A 20,408-nucleotide genomic window follows, 5' to 3' on the forward strand; every position below is an offset into this window, starting at 1 on the left:
ATCGTATCTCTGGAGAAGGATGTTACTTTACTCATCTGGATTTTGTGGTCTACAAGTAGCGCACAGCTGGGGCCTTTGTTTGTCTCCATGTTTGAATTTTACCATGCTCTTCGCCGCTTTTGAACCTTTTTTTCGTAAACAGGTCCTCACTTTGATTCACATTGCACCAGAAAAGCCTGTAAAACTGCAAGGAGTCAAGGATGCAAGAAAGATATCTGTTTGACTACCGCGCCATACAAGGAAAATGTACTCGTACAACAAATCACTGAACAAAGCTGAAAACAAACAACATGCAGGTCGCTGGTGACGATACTACTGGTGATCTTCCCATACACTAGGATCACGGGGAAGCAACAGAGAAGTACCTACAGCGAGAAATGCAACTGTCATCAAGTAGTAATATACCGACCACGCGTCATGACCTTCCTGTATCGAATAAGAGAAGACCGAAGCTGCAGATGCTGGGCCAATGATCCTTGCTCCTGCTACAACCAGCTGGATAATTCCATTGGTTGCTCCAAGCGATGCGCGATTGGGAGCGGCGGCTCTGATAAACAATGCCAAGCAGGCTATGGCCTCTCAGTCAAGTAAGACGCCAGAAATGCTTGGTTGACATACGATAGCACATAACCAAGCTAGTTGCCAGCGAAAATTGAACGCCAACAGACAACCACACTGCCCAACCCAGGCCATGGACTCGAGCGAGCGTGTTGATCACAGGGAATAAAATGATGATAGGTACGCCGGAGCCAACGCCAGCGATATGGATGGCTCTTGCACCGAAGCGATCGTGTAGCCGTGCGTAGAAAAGTAGCTGGAATACGCCATGGGCAACACCTGATACCGCAAGTATAGCACCAATATGGGGAGGGTCAAGGGAAAGGCCACCTAGTTCAATCGGCGTCGAGTAGAAAACAGGTAGAACAGAACTAAATGCCATGTAAAACAGAGCCATGGTGACATAACTTGCTGTTACAGTCAGGACCTTTGGAGTTAGCAAGGCGCACAGTGGCAGCGGTTTTGATGGAACTTCTTCAGAGTTTGCTACTCCAGAAATGGCCAGAGCACTTCTCGATGGCGGAAAATGCTTTGCGTATGACTGTCGCAAGAGCCATCCTTTAATCAGCTCCCAAAAAGGTGCCCTTGTTGAAACGCTCTCGTTACCGCACTTAGTGTGATCCAGACATGGTCTTTAGAAAATCTCCCTCACCTCTTTGAAACGAGAATACGTGACTAACCAAGCCACCAGGGCGAATATAGCTGGAACGGCGCATGGTAAGAGGTATGGGTAGGTTGTCAGGAGTTTTGATCGCCCAAAAATCTCAGGGAATCTGTCCACTGGTCTGGAGAGCGATCCACCAACGAGTGGTCTAGGCTATCGTGAATCCCGTTTCACGAATAAGAGATGTTTTATCCTACCCAACTAAGGTCCCCAACATCTATGGGAGCGGCATATAGCTGTATGCCTTCGGCAAGTTGGTTGTGTCAGTGATGTCCATCACCATGCTTTTGATGACCCCATTACTCCCATTGAATGCCCCACAGAAAGCACGGCTGATCAGTAAATCAGTACTTGACGCTTATGGTGGTTATTAAACACCCAAACCTGATCACCAGATGGACAAAATTTTTCGACAGTCCGAACGAGAACATCGAAATCGATATGGCGAATAAAGCGGTCAGTATCACTGGCTTCCGCCCAATGTGATCAGATAGTTGACTCCAATGGAAGATAGTCAGTGCTTGAGCCGTATAATACGACGATTGCTCGGAACGACATCAGGAAGGAATGTAACGAAGGATCGTGACATGCTCACCAGGATGCCGACATAGTGTCCAACCTGGGATTCGTCTCCGTTAGTCACGCCGATGTCTCTGATCAGCTTGACAAAATTCTTGCGATCAGATTCAAGTCCAAGCAGAGGGAATATACTCACTTGAGGGGTAAATGGAGCAAGGGTCTGAAAACAAGCGAATCTGAAAACTGCAAGAACAATATGATCCAGAATTGATCCCATGGCAGAGGTGAAGTTCGGGCCATCCGCTGCTCTGGCCGTTGGAGAAGAGGAGTCTCCTCGTCATCTTGGAGTGCTATCATGGTGGTACGAGAGAAAGATGACGATGGGCGCAGACTATTGAACTCGGTCGCCGATTGAGTGGCTCCTTGGTTAGTCGAAGCCTCACGAGGTGAAGAGGCTCGGACTAGAAGACAAAGGAAGAATAACTCAGTCTTGGTTAGAAATACTGAACTACGACAAGTGCATACCTAGAAGACGATGGGACAATAATTGCGAAGCTTTAAGTATATGCATGCAGACATAGTAGCGAATTGTGCTCACCTCTTGACTAGAAAGACTGAGGGAAAAACTATATCGTACGAAGGAGTACATTAAAGAATCGTTGAAACGGAGAATGAAACGTGAACGTGGGTGAAGCGTGTATCAATAAGTGAATGTGTATGTAAAAGAAAGTACGTACAGAGAACACACATCATGATACCGAGGGTACATCGTTCATAGGAATATGCTGCTTCTCGAATCTGGTGACAGCTCGCTTGAACGGAACCTCTTAAGTACTATTATTATCCAGAAGCACGGGCAGGTCTGCATTAGGTTGGGATGGTACGTACCCCAGCTGTAGACGTCCAGCACACGAGGGCATATAATTTCAAGTAGGCATGACAGTACAAAGCCCAGCCCAGTGATTTGTGGAGCATGTTACGACGGTGCCACAGCATGAGTCATGGCGCATACGATGAAAGTCGCGGTCAGGTCATGATGCTAGCTGGCCTTAGTAGTTCCTCCATGACTCGGAGTTCAGAATATGCATGTCAGTACTGTATCCAGCTGATCAATGCCATAATCGTCTGGACTCGAGAGTTTTCGTGCAATCTGCATCTCTACGTGGCAAATGATAGTACACTGTCATGTTTGCAAAGACGAGCATCCAGAAAACACGATAAGATTCTCGATTACTGGGGATATCTCAGTCTGAGTCGCTTGGGAGAGTCGCAGTCGCGGATATGAGTCAGGATTGATATAGCGTCAGAGGAACACGACGAATTACACACCATTCACATCTCCATCTTAATAATTGCTTTCGTTGAAAGCACTCAGAGAGCTCCCAGGAAGGAAGATATCTTCAGTGTTAAGTTACGAACAAGGAGGGTCTCTGCTCGACTACTTCATTTTTTATACCCGGAAGATGCACTGACATGACTGTAAACGTATAACACTGCGGCCGTTCGCTATTGGTGATCTTCCCATACACTAGGATCTCGGGGAAGTAATAGAGAAACACCCACAGCGAGACATGCAATTGCCGTCAAGAAGTAGTATACCAACCACGCATCATGCCCTTCCTGCATCGAATAAGAGAACACCGAAGCTGCAGACGCTGGGCCAATGATCCTTGCTCCTGCGAGAAACATCTGGGCAATTCCGTTGGTTGCTCCGAGCGAGGCGCGACTGGGAGCAGCTGTTCTGACGAATAATGCTAAGGAGGCTATGGGTTCTTCTCAGTTCAGCAGAACGCATAAAGTACTGGATTGGCATACGGTAGCACATGATCAGGCTGATCGTCAGCGCAAGCTGGATGGCAACACACAGCCACACAGCCAATCCTATCCCATGGGATCGAGCCAGAGCATTGATCACTGGAAATAAAATGACGATGGGTATGCCGGAGCTAACGCCAGTGAAATGGATGGCTTTTTGCACCGAAGCGATCATGTAAACGAGCGTAGAAAAGTAGCTGAAATATGCCATGTGCGGCACCTTGTGCCTGCTAGTATAACGCCAATGCGAGGAGGGTCGAGGGAAAGACCACCGAGTTCAATCGATGTCGCATAGAAAACAGGTAGGACCGAAGTAAACGCCATGTGAAACAGGCCCGTGGTGGCATAATTTGCTGCTACAGTCGAAACTTTCGGGGTTAGCAAGGCGCGCAGCGGAAGCGGCTTTGATTGAGCTTCTCCAGAATTCTCTTCCCCAGGATTAACTAGCACATTGCTCGATGGCTGGTAAGGCTTTGAGTATGACTGTCGGAAGAATCCTCCTTTGATGAGCTCCCAAAGTGACGTCTTGGTAGAAACACTCTTGTTACTACACTTAGTTTGATCTAGATGTGTTTCAACATCGTGCTCACCTCTTTAAGACGGAAATACGTGACTAGCCAAGCTATTGATACAAAAGTTGCCGAAATAGAGCATGGCAGGAGATATGGGTAGGTTTTGAGGAGATCTGATTGCCCAAAGATATCAGGGAATCTGTCTGCTGGTCGGGAGAGCGATCCCCCAATGAGTGGTCTAGATGCCGTGAACCTCAGTGCAAGAGCAAATAGTATACTGTATGCCTACCCAGCTGTTTGTCCGATCATCCATGGAATTGGTACATAACCGAATTGCATTGGGCAAATTCGTTACGTCAGTGATGTCCATCACCATGCTCTTGATGACACTATTGCTCCCATCAAATGCTCCGCGACAACAAGACTGGTCAAGAGTATCAGTAATCGACGATCACAATTACTATTCGATATTTAACACACTGACCTAACCACCAAACCAGGGAATGTCTTCGACAACCCAAACGAAAGCATCGAAACAGACATTGCTAATAGAGCTATCAATATTACGGGCTTCCGCCCAATGTGGTCAGACAGTTGACTCCAATGAAAAATAGTCAGGACATGAGCTGCATAGTATGATGATTCCTCGGGAGAATATCAGCGAGGAACGAAGGGGTAGGAACGATGAGGACACGCTTACAAGGATACCGACATAGTGGCCAACCTGAGATTCGTCTCCGTGAGTCACTCCAATGTCTCTAATGAGCTTGACAATGTTCCGATTGTGGTCAGATTCAAGTCCAAGTAAATAGAATATACTCACTTGAGGAAATAAACGGGGCAAGGGTTTGAAAAGAAAGAGGTTCTGACACCTGCAAGAACAGTATAATCCAGAATTGATTCCAAGGCAGAGGTGTTCTAGTCGTTGGCTGCCCTGGACGTTGCAGAAGAGGTGTCTCCTCGTCATCCTGGCGCGCAATCATGGTGATACGAGAGATCTGGACAGACGGAGAAAAGGCAATCGCGCGACACTGTCTCTGTATTTGGCCTTATCCACGCATAGAACCGCTGCCAATGGCTGTACGAGGGAACAACTTGAACAGCCATTATTGATATATACGTGAACTTAGTCCAATGAGGCGGTTGCTGACCGACTTGTTGGCTAGCTCGTTGATAAGGAGTACAACGGCAGTCCACAAGAACCTGCTTTTTCTGATCAGTGACTAAGAGCATCGCACGCTGACGTAAAAGTAGGCATCTCCTATTACGCATGTAGCCCCGTATAGGCGCCTGTAGCCAGGGATAGGTATGTACACCGCACTGTCGCCTACATAGACTCAGGCTTGACTACCGCATTCTATATACCCGGAAGATGCACTGACATGACTGTAAACAGATAACACGCGGCCGTTCGCTATTGGTGATCTTCCCATACAACTAGGATCTCGGGGAAGTAATAGAGAAACACCTACTGCAAGAAATGTAATTGCCATCAAGAAATAGTATACCAACCACGCATCATGCCCTTCCTGCATTGAATAAGAGAAAACCGAAGCTGCAGACGCTGGGCAATGATCCTTGCAATTGCGGCAACCATCTGGGTAATTCCATTGGTTGCTCCAAGCGAGGCGCGATTGGGAGCAGCTGCTTTGATGAATAATGCCAAGCAGGCTGTAGGCTCTTCTCAGTTCAGTAGAACGCATGAAGTGCTGGATTGTCATACGGTAGCACATGACCAGGCTGATCGTCAGCGCAAGCTGGATGGCAACACACAGCACACAGCCAATCCTATCCCATGGGATCGAGCCAGAGCATTGATCACTGGAAATAAAATGACGATGGGTATGCCGGAGCTAACGCCAGTGAAATGGATGGCTTTTGCACCGAAGTGATCATGTAAACGAGCGTAGAAAAGTAGCTGAAATATGCCATGTGCGGCACCTTGTGCTGCTAGTATAACGCCAATGCGAGGAGGGTCGAGGGAAAGACCACCGAGTTCAATCGATGTCGCATAGAAAACAGGTAGGACCGAAGTAAACGCCATGTGAAACAAAGCCATAGTGGCAAAATTTACTGTTATAGTCAGGACTTTTGGAGTCAGCAAGGCGCGCAGCGGAAGCGGCTTTGGTTGAGCTCCCCCAGGATTAATTAGCACATTGCTCGATGGCTGGTGAGAATTTGAGTATGACTGTCGGAAGAATCCTCCTTTGATTAGCTCCCAAAGTGATGTCTTGGTAGAAACGCTCTTGTTACCACACTTAGTGTGATCTAGATATGGGTTTTCAACATCGCGCTCACCTCTTTAAGACAGAAATACGCGACTAGCCAAGATATCGATGCAAAAATTGTCGAAATAGAACACGGCAGGAGATATGGGTAGAATTTGAGGAGTTCTGATTGCCCAAAGATATCAGGGAATCTGTCTGCTGGTCGGGAGAGCGATCCCCCAATGAGTGGTCTACATGCCGTGAACCTCAGTGCAAGAGCAAATGTACTGTATGCCTACCCAGCTGTTTTTCCGATCATCCATGGAATCGGTATATAACCGTAGGCCTTGGGCATATTGGTTATGTCAGTGATATCCATCACCATGCTCTTGATGACAGTATTGCTCCCATCAAATGCTCCGCTGACAGCACGACTGGTCAAGAATATCAGTAATTGACGGTCACAACTACTATTTGATGTTGAACTGAACACACTGACCTAACCACCAGACCAAGGAAGGTCTTCGACAGCCCAAACGAAAGCATCGAAACGGAAATTGCTAATAGAGCTATCAATATTACAGGCTTCCGCCCAATGTGGTCAGACAGTTGGGTCCAATGAAAAATAGTCAGCATATGAGCTGCATAGTATGATGATTCCTCAGGAGAATATCAGGAACGAACGAAGAGGTAGGAACGATGAAGACACGCTTACAAGGATGCCGACATAGTGACCAACCTGGGATTCGTCTCCGTGAGTCACTCCAATGTCTTTAATGAGCTTGACAAGTTCCAATTGTGGTCAGATTCAAGTCCAGGCAAATGGAATATACGCACTTGAGGAACAAACGGGGAAAGGGTCTTAGAAGAAAGAGGTTCTGACAGCTGCAAGAACAATATAACCCAGAATTGATCCCAGGGAAGAGGTGTCCTGGTCGTTGGTCGTTGCAGAAGAGGTGTCTCCTCGTCATCCTGATGCGCAATCATGGTGATGCGAGAGATCTGGACAGACGGAGAAGAGGCAATCGCGCGACACTGTCTCTGTATTTGGCCTTATCTACGCATAGAACCGCTGCCAATGGTTGTATGAGGGAATGACCGATAGAAGAAGTGGCACATCACACGTGAACTCATTCCAATGAGGCGGTTGCTGACCGGCTAGTTGGCTAGCTCATCGATTCGATAAGGAGTACAACGGCAGTCTACAAGAACCTGCTTTTCCTGATTAATGATCACACGCAAATGTAAAAGCAAGCACCTCCGAGTCCTATTACTCTCTTATTACGCATATAGCCACGTATACAGCCACCTGTGGCCAGGACGTACCCCGCACCATCGCCTAGAGAATCTCAGGCTTATGGCTGGTTAACCTTAGGCTAATCCTCAAGGCCTCACGGTCTTGAGGTCTGTGCCCACGCGAGGCGAGATTAAACAGAGCAGACATAATAACCAAAAGCCCAAATCAACGACGTTAAACGATTTGAGGACTTAGCATCAGTCAGTGGTGCGATGGCTCCGATACGTCATTTGGCCAGGCACTAGTACACCCGACAATGTATATATATTTCCGTGCACGAAGTTGGAATCAACTTCAAGTTTCAAATTTCAAGTTGGACACCAACCAAACTAGCTTCAATACACTTCCAAAGCAGCACCTCCTGCGGGCCCACATCAGCTGCAAGGGAATTCAAAGCACGAGTAATGGACCACAGTGACGATCATGCTGTCTCAGGGACGGATGATCTGATTACACTGTGGCCAGGGGTGGGCATGTACCCCGCACTGTCGCCTACATAGGCTCAGGCTTGACTATCGCATTCTATATACCCGGAAGATGTACTAACATGGCTGCAAACAGACGACACGCGGTCGTTCGCTATTGGGGATCTTCCCATACTCTAGGATCTCGGGGAAGTAATAGAGAAATACCTACGGCGAGACATGCAATTGCTGTCAAGAAGTAGTATACCAACCACGCATCATGCCCTTCCTGCATCGAATAAGAGAACACCGAAGCTGCAGACGCTGGGCCAATGACCCTTGCTACTGCGGCGAACATCTGGGCGATACCATTGGTTGCTCCGAGCGAGGCACGATTTGGAGCAGCCGCTTTGACGAATGATGGTAAGGTAGCTATGTGTTCTTCTCAGTTCAGCAGAACGCATGAAGTACTGGATTGACATACGAAAGCACATGATCAGGCTGATTGTCAGTGAAAGCTGGATGGCAACACATAGCCACACAGCCAAACCTATCCCATGGGATCGAGCCAGAGCATTAATTACTGGAAATAAAATGACGATGGGTATGCCGGAGCTAACGCCAGCGATTTGGACAGCTCTTGCACCGAAGTGATCATGTAAACGAGCGTAGAAAAGCAGCTGAAATATGCCATGTGCGGCACCTTGTGCTGCAAGTATAACACCAATGCGAGGAGGGTCGAGGGAAAGACCACCGAGTTCAATCGATGTTGCATAGAAAACAGGTAGGACCGAAGTAAACGCCATGTGAAACAGAGCCGCAGTGGCGTAACTCGCTGTTACAGTCAGGACCTTTGGAGTTAGCAGGGCGCGGAGCGGAAGCGGCTTTGATTGGACTCTTCCAGTATTCGCTTCCCTAGGATTGACTGGCACATCGCTCGATGGCTGGTGAGGCTTTTGGTATGACTGTGGGAAGGATCCTCCTTTGATTAGCTCCCAAAGTGATATCCTGGTAGAAACGCTCTTGTTACTACACTTAGTGTGATCCAGTATGGGTTTTCAACATTACGCTCACCTCTTTAAGACAGAAATACGCGACTAGCCAAGCTATCGATACAAAAATCGTCGAGATAGAACATGGCAGGAGATATGGGTAAGTTTTGAGGAGTTCTGATCGCCCAAAGATGTCAGGGAATCTGTCTGCTGGTCGGGAGAGCGATCCTCCAATGAGTGGTCTAGATACCGTGAACCTCAGTGCAAGAGCAAATGTACTGTATGCCTACCCAACTATTTTTGCGATCATCCACGGAATTTGTACATAAGCGAATGCCTTGGGCATATTGGTTACGTCAGTGATGTCCATCACTATGTTTATGATGACACCATTGCTCCCATCAAATGCTCCGCAGACGGCACGACTGGTTAAGAACATTAGTAATTGACGGTCACAACTGCCATTTGATATTTAACTGAACACACTGACCTAACCATCAGGACAACGAAGGTCTTCGACAGCCCAAACGAAAGCATCGAAACAGAAATTGCTAACAGAGATACCAGTATTACAGGCTTCCGCCCGATGTGGTCAGACAATTGACTCCAATGAAAAATAGTTAGCACATGAGCTGCATAGTATGTTGATTCCTTGGGAGAAGATTAAGAAGGAACGAACGGGTAGGAACGATGAAGACAAGCTTACAAGGATACCGACATAGTGACCAACCTGGGATTCGTCTCCGTGAGTCACTCCAATATCTCTAACGAGCTTGACAAGTTCCAATTGTGGTCAGATTCAAGTACAGGCAAATGGAATATACGCACTTGAGGAACAAACGGGGCAAGGGTCTGGCGAGAAAGAGGATCTGACACCTGCAAGAACAGTATAATCCAGAATTGATCCCAGGGAAGAGGTGTCCTGGTCGTTGGTCGTTGGAGAAGAGGTGTCTCCTCGTCATCCTGACGCGCAATCATGGTGATACGAGAGATATAGACAGGCGGAGAAGAGGCGATCCCGCGACTGCTGTCTCTACCATATCTAAATTTAGCGTTATCCACGCATAGAGCTGCTGCCAATGGTTGTACGAAGGAATGACCGATAGAAGAAGTGGCACATCACACGTGAACTCATTCCAATGAGGCGGTTGCTGTCCGGCTAGTGGGGCGGGCCGCCCGCCCCTAGTTGGCTAGCTCATCGATAAGGAGTACAACGGCAGTCTACAAGAACCTGCTTTCTTGATTAATGATCGCACGCAGATGTAAAAGCACGCACCTCCGAGTCCTATTACTCTCCTATTACGCGTAGTATATAGCCACCTGTGGCCAGGACGTACCCCGCACCATCGCCTATCTCAGGCTTCTGGCTAACCTTAGGCTAACCCTCAAGGCCTCACGGTCTTGAGGTCTGCGCCCACGCGAGGCGAGATTAAATAGAGCAGACTCGGACATAATAACAAAAAGCCCAAATCAACGACGTTAGACGAATTTGAGGACTTAGCGCTTAGCATCAGTCACGACGTGTGACGGCATGAGGCGCGTCTACGGATGTGACTCCGATACGTCGATTGGCCAGCCAATGCAGCACGGATTCGGCCTCATTAGATGAGAAGCCGTTCGTCACTGCCAGCTCGTCGATAAGGTGTACAATGGCAGTTGTAGGCTCGCAGCCGGAATTACAAACGTAAAAACAAGTACACGCGTTGCCCCGTATACTAGGGGTAGTACCTCAGTTACTCCACAAGTACTCGCCCGGAGGATCTTACTATGACGGTCTGCACATGAGAGACTAGATGAGATAAATAATCAAACGTGTTGCGCGCCGCGCGGGTAATGACAGTTCTCTGTGTTACATCTACTCAGTGAGATGATGACTCCACATTATTTTACGGACTGTCCTTGTTGGGCACTACACCCGACAACGTAGATTTCCACCCACCATCGCTATCGTGGCACCAAGACACCAACCGAGCTCTGTGCCTTCAATACGCTTCCCAAGCTGCACCTCCCGATCATCACCAAACTCGTAGCCAAGGACCAGCAAGGCGTGCTGGAAACTGAGATCAAGGCACCACTCTGGTCGACCTTCTAGTTCCTCCATGATATCAGGATACGCGCCCCAGTGCTGTTCCCAGCTGGTAGGTCCCGCGCAGACCTGTTTAGCAAGCGTGGCGAATGTTGAAATTGACATGGGGGGCTGGGGATGATCTGGTGATGAGTCTGCTAAAAGCAACGGTGTGATCCGATCGAAGAAATACGAGAGAAGAAGGATTTTTCCGTTAGGGAAGGCGTCCAGGAGTGATGGCTGGTAAACACCATTGAAGGAGCAGGGTTTGAGTTCACAAACGCTATTGCGAGCGATCAACAATCACGAAGGATGTCGATAGAAAACGAAAGGACTTACTCATCCTTTGCCATGACAAGCTCCAAGATACGATTGCAAGCCTCAAAACTGCCAACATCCGATCCCGTCATCGTCACTGTCACGGTATCGCCATCTGCCCCAGGAAGCGTCACCTCTTTTCACCGACCCTTGAGCCAAGCAAGGGTTGTGAACCATTCTCATCCGATCATTAGCGCCATCCTTGCTCGACCTCAGAGAATCCATGAATTGGACGACACGATGCACGCTCTCCCGAGCGCTCTTGAGGCCATATCCAAGATATGAGTGCTGGTATAACACTCGCTTAGCCCCACCAAACTCAAGCTCATACTTGTGTTCGCCCTCCTTGAGACCATTGTCGCTTTTCTCATCGCCAAACTGGGGTTCGAACACGATCTGCGTGGACCCTCCACCCAAATCGAGCACAGCATAGGGCGGAGCGTCCTTGGGCGAATCACCTCTGATGGTATTAAGAAGGTAATTTGCGGTGATCCACGCATAAACACCCTCGTCTTTGCCATCCATAATGACAACACCATCCTTATCGGGAAATGGGAAGGGGTATTTGGAGAGGATGTGGTCATGCACTGCTGTGAGAATACTATCGCTTTGGTGGGCGCCGAGAAGTCGAAGCCCAGCGGTGGCTTTAACAGCGACAGGCGTGCAACTTTGCAAAGATTCTGGCACCACGGTCATGGCTTCGTCGAGGAGAAGGTCAAGACTCTCTGCCGCTGCAGTTGGGAATCCTGCATGCGAAGAGAGCCCTGGTTGGATCATGCGGAACACCTCATACTCGAAGGTTGGCGAGGGTCCGCAGTTGTGGAATTTGTAGATGTGGATGCGCGAGCCAGTTGAACCGGCGTCAATCATGAGGGCATACTGCACAAGAGGGAGGGTAGGAGAATGTGGGGATGTACAGTGTACAGTTTTGAGGAGGTCTGGGTCTGTTTCTGGGGAGGTAGGGAAGGAGGTTTGGGAGGGTGGCGACGTAGCAGTAGTCTTGTGAATGTCGATTTCATCCTCTGAGGGATTCGAAGGAGTTGTCTTTGTGGGTGTATGTACTACTGGGGGATCCATGCCAGGCAATGACGAATCTATATTTCATGATATGTAAATGCATCCATTCCTTCACGACAATTATCGCAAGACGCACCGGGTATCAAATCTATGCTCGATCTCGGTCCAAAAAGCCAAACCACAGAGATGAGCACTACAGCGCCAATTGCAAACTTCTTCCATGCTAGCATCCTAGCCGTACGACCTGGACCGAAGCCGCCCTCAAGACGTTCGTAGCTGCTGCTCGAAGTTGACGTGAAGAACATGTCAGTTGTCAGGAGCCTGCGAGCACGGGCCTCGTGCTTAAGGTCAACGGACGTAGAATGACCTGAAGGATTTAATCGTGTAATGGCGAGTCGGCAGCCTTTCAAGACAAAGTGTTGGTATTGCGTAAGTATTAGTCAAATCTTCAGGCCCAGATCGTTTCACGTAGAACCTTGACGCTCTTGGTTGTTCAATGACAAGTTTAGTTGGCATAGCCTCAATTCACAGTCGCACGGACAAGTTCGAACCATTAATGACAACGCAGAAACCATTACTTTTGATTTGCAGATCTAATCGATAACGCATATGTAATCAACCTTGGGCATATAGGCGGGGAACGTGAATACTACTAGATGGCAACGCGTGATGAGGATAAGAGGATAAAGATCAAGAAAATATCGGAAGTGGGAACGAAAAAACGTAGGTCAGGAGGGATCATGAACATGTGGGAAGGGGATACGACGATGCTCTTCGCCAGTGGATGTGAAAGGGATGGGGATGGTGAACATAATAAGAATACACAGAGCATCGAAGTTCAGAACTATCAGGTATCAAAAGAACGACAAAGAGAATGACGAGACTACTTGAGTGGCTTTCATGGGTCTGGAAGCTCGGGATACTCGATGTTATGACTTCGCAGTAGGGCCTGGTAAGTCATTGCCTTCGATTTCCAGATCTCACTTTCGCGCTTGTACTGCTCAACACTCTCCTCCAATTCACGTTGGTACTCCAACTTGCGCTTGCGACTTCGTCGAGCAGCGATTGTGTTTTGGCGCCTCTTTGCCTCAATTTGTTCCTGCTCAGTCATGGAAGGGCTGATGTGCACATCCTCGGTGAGCTCGTCTTGCTCCTCACCGAAAGCAACCGCACGCGCTCGCTTCCGAGCGAAAACAGCAGGAACCCTCCTTGCGAGAGGTTGCTGATGGGGTAAGGTACTTGCGCTGCTGCGTGGGAGCATCGACAGGGACAAGGGCCTCCGGCGTAATGTTCTTACGCGTGCCTGTGACAGCAACTTTCCGCTGCGGTGGACGATTGGCAGGAGATTCAAGGGGAGATTCGAATGGAGTGTCGGGCGACATTTGATACAGCGCATCGAAGTTGGGTTCGGGGATGTGGTAGGACTCGGTGGGCTTGCTTGGGGGATAAATAGTACCGAAATCACCAAAAAGAGATGGTAGTTCGCCAAACGAGTCACCCCCGAAATCATCCAAAAGCGGACTCGTGAGGATGTCCGCATTGATGTCCGCAGAGCCGAATGCGGGCGTAGTGAGCAACTCATCATCGAAGGGTGAGTCGATTATGGGTGAAGTGAGGTATTCATTCAAGTCACTTAGTTCCGGTGTGGCTGGTACCCATCGTGTAAGCCACGCAAATATGGTGGGAGTGAATAACTTACCACCGAGAAACGTCCATGACCGTCAGAATGGCTTCAGCGTCAGACGGCGTGGCCGTCCAGAGCGCCGTGTCCTCACCGTGGACAACGGTCGCGTCGTTGTTGTCTATTTTTTGTGACAACATGTTCAAGTAATTCGAGCACAAATTGGCAAAATCGGGTGAGTTTGTAGGTCCGAAAGATTCAACAGAGAGTGTTGAAGATGGTTCTCCTGGTTCTGGTCTACTAGGAGTTGTACGAGGGGCACTGGGCAAAGATTGGGGTATCCCATAGTGGGCTGCAAGATCCGAAATGTTATTGAAGACCGGAGTAGACGTCGTTTGACGTGTTGAGTTACTGTTTATCGCGACATGGCGAGTGGACGAGGAACTTGAAAGTTGGGAACTTTCAAGGAAATTATGCGAGACATGGTGACCGGGTGATTGCGATGGACCAGGTTGGTGCGAGAACAACGAGCGATTCACAAGTGGTGGATCGAGAACATGTTGGTTAATGTAATGGGTAGGTTTATGTGAAATTGCGGGAAAGGGGGACGTGTTAAAGGTAGAGTCTGACGCAGGCGGCAACGTCGGCTGCCTGGAAGCTCTGGACGACGACGCAGTCAGTTTCCCGTTCATATCACGTTGAGCATGGTATTGAGGTAAGAGCGGTGAGCGTGCGTTGCATCGCAATGACTCCCCTGACCCCAAAGGCTGCACTGAAGATGTTCGTGAAGGCCCAGAGAGGGGCAATGTACGAGACAGATCAGGTGACCTCGAGGTCGATGGATGATTATACGCGGACATTGTTTAGCCACGCGCACTCTTGATTTCAATCGATTTGATAGAAATCGGTAATGTGATTCTGATATGATTGTGCGCAGCAATGCAATGCAGCCAAACCAAACGTAGAACACAATGAAATGAATCAGACAGGACTGAGTCACTCACGGTTAGCTTTGAGTACTTTAAGACTCGTTGGACGCCTGAGCAGTGCAAAAGCTGCTCTCAGGTGCCAGCTGGTGGTTTGAGGGGAAAGAGATATGGAGGAAATTTGTGACTCGTGTGTGCTTATATGGGAGTTTTTTCACCGCTTTTCAAGCTCAGAGCCGCACATTTCCCAAAATAGTGTGAAAGGTACAGCAAATCCGGTGATTTTAAAACAACCGACAGATATTGGAAAAACAAAAACATATGTTACTGGTTGAAAAATCATCCGGCAAGACAACTGCCTTCATTCTCCTTACAAGTTACCAAAAAATGGCGGTTCAAACGTTGGAAAACACTCCAAAAATCATAGTACATCGTCAGAGTCACTCCGATGGCATCGGGACTATATTAGTGGCTGAGCCGTCGTTACCGCATCCTGACTCACCCTCGACAACCACGGCTTGGACAATAAGGCTGCGGCATGCCAGGATGGCGGCCCGCTGTCCATCACAAGTGCCAATCGGATGGCTTGCCGGCCAACGGGTCGCACAGCCTTGCGAATAGCTGCGGCAGAGAAAACACGTTATACAATGTGTTGGCGAGTAATGCGTGCGAGCCAAGGAGACTGCGCGATCGCAGCTGCTGCGAGCTATAGTGTTCAAGTTCTCCTAGCTGCGATACCTGCGCCGTCGGCAACTGCGAGAGCTGCTCTTATTAATCCGTATTCGATTGCCCCATAGTTTGATGCGAAAGGGTCGGCACAGTAGTTGCTTCTGGAACAGTCAGAGACACGGAAGAGCTGACGTTCCGATGCTGTTTGATCGCCGCAAGCTAGTAGATCTTGGAACCTTCTGTGCGAGAGGCTATTCTTCCCTAGGAAAGTTGCAGAATGCTGACAACTCCAGCAGCATTGTGCGCTTGATTAGGCGATTACCATCACAATGATTACATGCAATGGACCAACTTAATCAAGGCACATGATCAACCCCCTTTTTGGAGATCCAATCCAGTGAATTGTTTCTGATCTCTGTATTGAGACACGATTAATGAATCTGTTCTCGAATGAGGTCAGGGAACAATTCTAAGCCAGCGATGGGAGCCAGGACACGAGATGCAACGCAGGCCTGCCTATCACTAAGTACATAGCGAGCACCGAGTGACCGGCAGGTATGCTGGATGTAACAGTCTAATACACAGAGTTAGTATGCTAGATCTTTGATATCGTGATAAATCGTGTTGCTATGTACCGTTTATGAAATCCTCGGGAAGTAAGTCGGAATTTGCCTTGAGCCGTTGATTGACACGTGCCGAGTAGGGTCACGATGGTCTCGATGCGGTGTAGTGTGAAGGCGGTGAAAATGGTTCGAATATTCGCCAAGCGCTCAGCATTGCCTGGAGTAGTCCCCTTTCACAAGTGAATAGTGCAGTGCGCCAGCATTCGGAGGCAGTGTCCGCTCAGACTGCGGGTGATATCATGATATGGCAAGGCGATGCCGCAATTTCAGAGAGAATAGGATACAAAAAAAAGTTTGAAGACATGAGAGCAAGTGATTTGGAAGAGTCGAGCAGAGAGGACATTATATAGTCTCCTGTAGGCAGTCCAAATCCCAGACGGAAGGTTGACTCGCAATGACACAGTGAACGGAACATGAGTCAAACAACTTGTGGAAGCAGTCACCAGTTGAACTTATTACGTAATTTTTTGGATGCACTTATACCTTCCTTATGGGATTAGATAAGATAATTGTCAATGTGCGCATACACACCGGTAGTCACCTACGCGAGACCGTCAAACCCGAAACATCAACAAGATCCCCAGAAATGTACAGAATCTATCTGGACCTGTGCTAAAGTTGGCTAGCCAACGAAATGCGAACAGTATAAGTACCTTATCCTTCTGAGTCTCATCTTCACACAATCACCCATTACATACCTACCATTCCTTCATCAGCATGCCGCATCATCACGACCACCACAAAGACCTTTCTGACGCACATAACCAGGTAGTTGACCAGTCATCCAATACATGTTCCATCTAATCGTGAGCATCGCAGGTCATTAATGCACCCCACAAGGCAAAGCTCTCTCATGAGCTGCTAGCTGCTGCAGCTTCTTACGAGGTGAGTTATCGTTCCTCTGCTTATCGATCTTCCCATCCGACCTCAACATATCATTGCAGGCAATGAAAGCTTACAATGAGCACTGCGCGAAAAACGGCCAGCCTGCAAACCACGAGAAGGCCAAGGAGCTCTTGTAAGTCTCTCGACCGCAAAAGACTCGGACATACATCGTGACTGACACTAACCACAGAGCTGCCTTTGGTGGAGCCTTTATCGACCGCATGGTCGAGACGAAGGGTGTACGTTTTATCTTACCCCATTATCTGTGCAACCCCTAACGTGAATTATTAATCTAGTTGGACGCCATAGACAGACAGAAGGCCAAGCATCATGGTGAGCATGACGGATCTTACTCGACGTAACACTCGAATTGACTGTTTCGCAGCCAAGGAAACTGCCTACGATAGGTCTGGTTATTAGTCGTCAGCAGCAACCTCATGCGACCCAATACCCAACCAATACCATTGTTGATCTTCATGTAACAAATGTAACGATAATATACACGACCCCAAGTATTATATGATATATATTATGCATCCATGTTTGAACAGTATCAGAAAACGATCAGCTCATACGGGCGAGAACATGATATTATCACCAGGCAAGCTTAGCTGATACAAGACATAGATACAAGTAATCCGTCAAAGCGTGAATGTCTAGGTTCTAAAAGTCATGGTCTGAGCACCGAACTTACAAATGAAGGAATAAGTAGTAGTATACCAGAAATATACATATGAGTATCAGCTAGCAGGTGAGATCAGGGATGAAATATACTATGCGGAGGTATGCCTGCAGACATGGTTATGAATAAAGGTTCGTCGTTCAAGAACGTCCGAGGTAATATCGTGTAGTGTAACCACTGTTCGAGAATATCCATAATGGGGTCTGTAAATCTAGAGCAATGACACGAGTATCACACATGCCATTGCAAGGAGTGTCCAGGAAAGTCCTTTGGGACGATGTGTCCATTCCGCACTAGTGCATTGCACGAAGTTAGCACAAATGGACATGCGTCGTAACCGAGACGGGGACCCACGCGCTTGAACTACTACTGGCTTGCTGGACCATCTTAACGGTTAATACCGCCACTAGTCCATCGATCGCATTTTGGCCATTCACAGCGACAGTCTGATAGTGGTTGATGCCATTGCTAGTGTTCTGTAGCAGCCCAGAGACATACGTCACAGTGGTCGAATATGTAAAACTATTAAAGGATGTTTGCCCCGAGTACGTCGATGTGTTGGTCATGTTTGCTGTTGGAAGAATTGTCGATTGGAAGGTAGCATTCCCAACGAGCCAGTCTCGACCTAGGTCATAACTACGGGATGTAAGTCGGAGACAATTGAAAAACAATTCGCACCTACCCATTGACTATGATATTATGCTGCTCTGAAACATAGTCATTAAAAATTCTAATCAAAATTACATCTCTGACGCACCGGCGATAGGCATTTCATATGAAGTTGCCATGAATATTGCGCCTGAGTCAGCGCTTGGCCCATTCTGTATCCAATAGCGAAAGTGGTTCCCTCCTTCGACCGACTCCTGGCAAGTTCCAAAATTGGCATCACCATAGTCCCACCGTATGACGGCAGTCTGGTTTACTGAAATACTGAGCTCCGGGCAGAGCCGAATCATAATTAAAGGAAACGTACAGTAACCGCTCCCGTCGCCAAGATTAGCGGTTTGCACGCTATCGTCACTCTGTCCCAAACACTCGGTCGAGAACCCGAATGATCTGCCTGCACGTAAGAACAACTCCACAAGAACAGAGGACCGTGCTCACTGAAAATAATTGATAAGACCACCGTTTGTCACAGTATTCTGCAGCACTTGAGAATCAGAGTAGGCAGAAATGATGACGTTTATGGGTTTCTCCGAGGCCTGCCGGATAGGTGTCCTGAACTTGCTGTAGAGCGTATTTCTCACATCAACATCGTCCCATAATACGACTCCACGTATAGGAAACATAAAAAAAACGCACGCTAAGCATACTCCCCCCACCATCCATCGGGTTGTAGTAGCCATAATTCGTCGATCGTCTGTGCGGAGGAAGTGCGGGCGCAGGTGGACCTCTAGCAGCAATCATTGCGGGCATAGACAATAATACAACAATCAGTAGAGTGCTGAAGTATAATTGTGCGCGTGAGCCCGACGTTAATCGGTATACTTGGATCGTACGTCTTTCGAATTTTGATGTGCCTTAGGGGACCTGTATGGGGCGCGTCGTTTACTGGGCACGTTCTTGAGAGTAGAAGTCTAGGTGGGCCTGCCAACGAGAGGAAATAGTAAAGAGTGTCGTGAAAGCTGAAAACGTGTTAGCCATGTAATTTCGGCTTCCTTCATAACGTTGCGCGTTGCGCTCATGTTACATAATCAATGTTCGGGACAATAGTCAACTCATTCCGGTCACGGCGATTCAATTTCTCTTGTTTTTCGATATCCCCTGTTACCAATTGCAGCTTTGTCTCAACATAAAATTGTACTTACCTGCCACGTCCTCCTATGTCTCATGCATCATGCCGTAGCCAAACGCAGATTAAAGTTCGAGGTCGCTTCGCCTTCTTTTGGGCGTTTAGGGTGACTTCTAAAGCTCCCGGCGAATCCGTGAAACTCGAGTCTTTGGCACTTGACCTATATGTGGTGGTTCGCGATGAAATTAGCCCCTTCCGCGCTGCCAGTGATATTACCTCCGCTAACCGAACATTAAGGCAGGTTCATGCAGCATGTTGAGTTGCCGCAGACCAGTTTTGGCGCTTGTATGCAGTGTTCAAATCCCCCCGTACATTGAGATGTACAAGCCCTATAGGACTCAATAACTCCCATCGTCGGTACGCACTGCTGGCGCGACAACAGAAAGGGGCTGAAAAAAACCTGTCGAGGACAAGGACTATGCCGCAACCCGCGGACGGAGAGCAAGAAGGCTAATTCAGGTGCGCAGCAGCAACTGTACTCACTCACCTTCTGTCCCGCTAGCCGATGTATCATACAACTTGGAACTGGGCTATATCTGGACGCGATCATGGGTGTGTGCCTCAATAGACGTCCAACCTTCATTCATCACTTCCGAACATGCAACATTATAAGGTCCCGGCACACCAACTTTTCGCCACCAGGCTAGGAAGCATTTAGTTCAAGTTCTCAAAATCTCTCGAGTCCAACTTCGATATGCATCGACATCTCGAACTTTACTAAATTTCCGCTTCCAGCCCCGGTCCAAATCTCGCTGTCACATAATTATATGTACCGCGCATTCATTACCCCGGCTTCGCTCTTCTTGTGAGTACACAAATACACACCGGCCTATTACTTCAAG

General features: G+C 48.2%; 9 protein-coding genes across 9 annotated transcripts; 1 reads left to right on the forward strand and 8 right to left on the reverse strand.

Moving 5' to 3' along the window:
• Nucleotides 1-267: 267 nt before the first annotated feature.
• Nucleotides 268-1,649, reverse strand: DFJ58DRAFT_279049 (major facilitator superfamily domain-containing protein). Its single transcript, XM_041379629.1, has 5 exons — nucleotides 1,607-1,649; nucleotides 1,420-1,554; nucleotides 1,211-1,370; nucleotides 619-1,156; nucleotides 268-569 (listed from the first exon to the last, which is right to left on the reverse strand). Exons 2-5 carry the CDS (start codon nucleotides 1,437-1,439, stop codon nucleotides 313-315), a joined length of 975 nt encoding a protein of 324 aa, XP_041245562.1. The 5' UTR covers nucleotides 1,440-1,554; nucleotides 1,607-1,649; the 3' UTR covers nucleotides 268-312.
• On the reverse strand, nucleotides 1,440-2,098 carry DFJ58DRAFT_726156 (major facilitator superfamily domain-containing protein; the record flags this gene model as incomplete). Its single annotated transcript, XM_041385330.1, has 4 exons — nucleotides 1,440-1,554; nucleotides 1,607-1,767; nucleotides 1,818-1,875; nucleotides 1,938-2,098. 4 exons carry the CDS (start codon nucleotides 2,096-2,098, stop codon nucleotides 1,440-1,442), a joined length of 495 nt encoding a protein of 164 aa, XP_041245563.1.
• A 1,149-nt stretch (nucleotides 2,099-3,247) lies between these two features.
• DFJ58DRAFT_840038 (MFS multidrug-resistance DHA1 sub-family) lies at nucleotides 3,248-5,051 on the reverse strand (the record flags this gene model as incomplete). The annotated part of the gene is made up of 7 exons (XM_041392568.1): nucleotides 3,248-3,495; nucleotides 3,557-3,753; nucleotides 3,777-4,096; nucleotides 4,147-4,306; nucleotides 4,347-4,492; nucleotides 4,769-4,834; nucleotides 4,941-5,051. The coding sequence occupies 7 exons, from the start codon at nucleotides 5,049-5,051 to the stop codon at nucleotides 3,248-3,250; spliced, it is 1,248 nt and encodes a 415-aa protein (XP_041245564.1).
• Nucleotides 5,052-5,365: 314 nt separating this feature from the next.
• On the reverse strand, nucleotides 5,366-7,572 carry DFJ58DRAFT_279228 (major facilitator superfamily domain-containing protein). The gene is made up of 7 exons (XM_041379630.1): nucleotides 7,534-7,572; nucleotides 7,113-7,477; nucleotides 6,991-7,056; nucleotides 6,775-6,935; nucleotides 6,575-6,709; nucleotides 6,367-6,526; nucleotides 5,366-6,313 (listed from the first exon to the last, which is right to left on the reverse strand). Exons 2-7 carry the CDS (start codon nucleotides 7,260-7,262, stop codon nucleotides 5,816-5,818), a joined length of 1,170 nt encoding a protein of 389 aa, XP_041245565.1. The 5' UTR covers nucleotides 7,263-7,477; nucleotides 7,534-7,572; the 3' UTR covers nucleotides 5,366-5,815.
• Nucleotides 7,573-8,151: 579 nt separating this feature from the next.
• On the reverse strand, nucleotides 8,152-10,446 carry DFJ58DRAFT_744552 (major facilitator superfamily domain-containing protein; the record flags this gene model as incomplete). The annotated part of the gene is made up of 8 exons (XM_041387325.1): nucleotides 10,245-10,446; nucleotides 9,797-10,189; nucleotides 9,675-9,740; nucleotides 9,459-9,619; nucleotides 9,259-9,393; nucleotides 9,051-9,210; nucleotides 8,461-8,998; nucleotides 8,152-8,408 (listed from the first exon to the last, which is right to left on the reverse strand). Exons 2-8 carry the CDS (start codon nucleotides 9,944-9,946, stop codon nucleotides 8,152-8,154), a joined length of 1,467 nt encoding a protein of 488 aa, XP_041245566.1. The 5' UTR covers nucleotides 9,947-10,189; nucleotides 10,245-10,446.
• A 178-nt stretch (nucleotides 10,447-10,624) lies between these two features.
• DFJ58DRAFT_779630 (nucleoside phosphatase family-domain-containing protein) lies at nucleotides 10,625-12,869 on the reverse strand. Its single transcript, XM_041389695.1, is given in 4 exon segments — nucleotides 10,625-11,316; nucleotides 11,373-11,466; nucleotides 11,486-12,445; nucleotides 12,505-12,869. 4 exon segments carry the CDS (start codon nucleotides 12,671-12,673, stop codon nucleotides 10,878-10,880), a joined length of 1,662 nt encoding a protein of 553 aa, XP_041245567.1. The 5' UTR covers nucleotides 12,674-12,869; the 3' UTR covers nucleotides 10,625-10,877.
• Nucleotides 12,870-12,925: 56 nt separating this feature from the next.
• On the reverse strand, nucleotides 12,926-15,099 carry DFJ58DRAFT_779634 (uncharacterized protein). The gene is made up of 3 exons (XM_041389696.1): nucleotides 14,068-15,099; nucleotides 13,573-14,000; nucleotides 12,926-13,544 (listed from the first exon to the last, which is right to left on the reverse strand). The coding sequence occupies exons 1-3, from the start codon at nucleotides 14,847-14,849 to the stop codon at nucleotides 13,267-13,269; spliced, it is 1,488 nt and encodes a 495-aa protein (XP_041245568.1). The 5' UTR covers nucleotides 14,850-15,099; the 3' UTR covers nucleotides 12,926-13,266.
• Nucleotides 15,100-17,149: 2,050 nt separating this feature from the next.
• DFJ58DRAFT_779639 (uncharacterized protein) lies at nucleotides 17,150-17,645 on the forward strand. The gene is made up of 4 exons (XM_041389697.1): nucleotides 17,150-17,225; nucleotides 17,283-17,331; nucleotides 17,389-17,425; nucleotides 17,478-17,645. The coding sequence occupies exons 1-4, from the start codon at nucleotides 17,155-17,157 to the stop codon at nucleotides 17,510-17,512; spliced, it is 192 nt and encodes a 63-aa protein (XP_041245569.1). The 5' UTR covers nucleotides 17,150-17,154; the 3' UTR covers nucleotides 17,513-17,645.
• DFJ58DRAFT_779647 (uncharacterized protein) lies at nucleotides 17,630-19,447 on the reverse strand. The gene is made up of 8 exons (XM_041389698.1): nucleotides 19,274-19,447; nucleotides 19,077-19,218; nucleotides 18,879-18,967; nucleotides 18,748-18,830; nucleotides 18,532-18,696; nucleotides 18,457-18,481; nucleotides 18,129-18,410; nucleotides 17,630-18,067 (listed from the first exon to the last, which is right to left on the reverse strand). The coding sequence occupies exons 2-8, from the start codon at nucleotides 19,188-19,190 to the stop codon at nucleotides 17,986-17,988; spliced, it is 840 nt and encodes a 279-aa protein (XP_041245570.1). The 5' UTR covers nucleotides 19,191-19,218; nucleotides 19,274-19,447; the 3' UTR covers nucleotides 17,630-17,985.
• Nucleotides 19,448-20,408: the final 961 nt, after the last annotated feature.

Source organism: Suillus subalutaceus (assembly GCF_016647625.1).
Source record: "Suillus subalutaceus strain FC151 chromosome Unknown DFJ58scaffold_33, whole genome shotgun sequence".
NCBI classification, from domain to species: domain Eukaryota; kingdom Fungi; phylum Basidiomycota; class Agaricomycetes; order Boletales; family Suillaceae; genus Suillus; species Suillus subalutaceus.

Bases quoted from the DNA above. Each gene is read 5' to 3' on its own strand.
- DFJ58DRAFT_779634 (XM_041389696.1), bottom strand. From the start codon at position 14,849: ATGTCCGCGTATAATCATCCATCGACCTCGAGGTCACCTGATCTGTCT. The intron at 14,001-14,067 runs GTAAGTTATTCA...ACCGGAACTAAG, and splicing joins GTCATGGACGTTTCTCGGTG to TGACTTGAATGAATACCTCA. The intron at 13,545-13,572 runs GTTCCTGCTGTT...CTCGGAAGCGAG, and splicing joins AGCAACCTCTCGCAAGGAGG to CGCGTGCGGTTGCTTTCGGT.
- DFJ58DRAFT_779647 (XM_041389698.1), bottom strand. From the start codon at position 19,190: ATGCCCGCAATGATTGCTGCTAGAGGTCCACCTGCGCCCGCACTTCCT. The intron at 18,482-18,531 runs GTGCGTCAGAGA...ACTATGTTTCAG, and splicing joins ATATGAAATGCCTATCGCCG to AGCAGCATAATATCATAGTC. The intron at 18,411-18,456 runs GTAGGTGCGAAT...TACATCCCGTAG, and splicing joins CATAATATCATAGTCAATGG to TTATGACCTAGGTCGAGACT.
- DFJ58DRAFT_779639 (XM_041389697.1), top strand. From the start codon at position 17,155: ATGAAAGCTTACAATGAGCACTGCGCGAAAAACGGCCAGCCTGCAAAC. The intron at 17,226-17,282 runs GTAAGTCTCTCG...CACTAACCACAG, and splicing joins GAGAAGGCCAAGGAGCTCTT to AGCTGCCTTTGGTGGAGCCT. The intron at 17,332-17,388 runs GTACGTTTTATC...TTATTAATCTAG, and splicing joins GCATGGTCGAGACGAAGGGT to TTGGACGCCATAGACAGACA.
- DFJ58DRAFT_279228 (XM_041379630.1), bottom strand. From the start codon at position 7,262: ATGATTGCGCATCAGGATGACGAGGAGACACCTCTTCTGCAACGACCA. The intron at 6,936-6,990 runs GTAAGCGTGTCT...TATTCTCCTGAG, and splicing joins GTCACTATGTCGGCATCCTT to GAATCATCATACTATGCAGC. The intron at 6,710-6,774 runs GTCAGTGTGTTC...ATTCTTGACCAG, and splicing joins TTCCTTGGTCTGGTGGTTAG to TCGTGCTGTCAGCGGAGCAT.
- DFJ58DRAFT_779630 (XM_041389695.1), bottom strand. From the start codon at position 12,673: ATGTTCTTCACGTCAACTTCGAGCAGCAGCTACGAACGTCTTGAGGGC. The intron at 12,446-12,504 runs GTGCGTCTTGCG...CATGAAATATAG, and splicing joins GAGCATAGATTTGATACCCG to ATTCGTCATTGCCTGGCATG. The intron at 11,317-11,372 runs GTAAGTCCTTTC...CGCTCGCAATAG, and splicing joins CTTGTCATGGCAAAGGATGA to CGTTTGTGAACTCAAACCCT.
- DFJ58DRAFT_279049 (XM_041379629.1), bottom strand. From the start codon at position 1,439: ATGTTGGGGACCTTAGTTGG. The intron at 1,371-1,419 runs GTAGGATAAAAC...ACGATAGCCTAG, and splicing joins ATGTTGGGGACCTTAGTTGG to ACCACTCGTTGGTGGATCGC. The intron at 1,157-1,210 runs GTGAGGGAGATT...TGCGGTAACGAG, and splicing joins CGTATTCTCGTTTCAAAGAG to AGCGTTTCAACAAGGGCACC.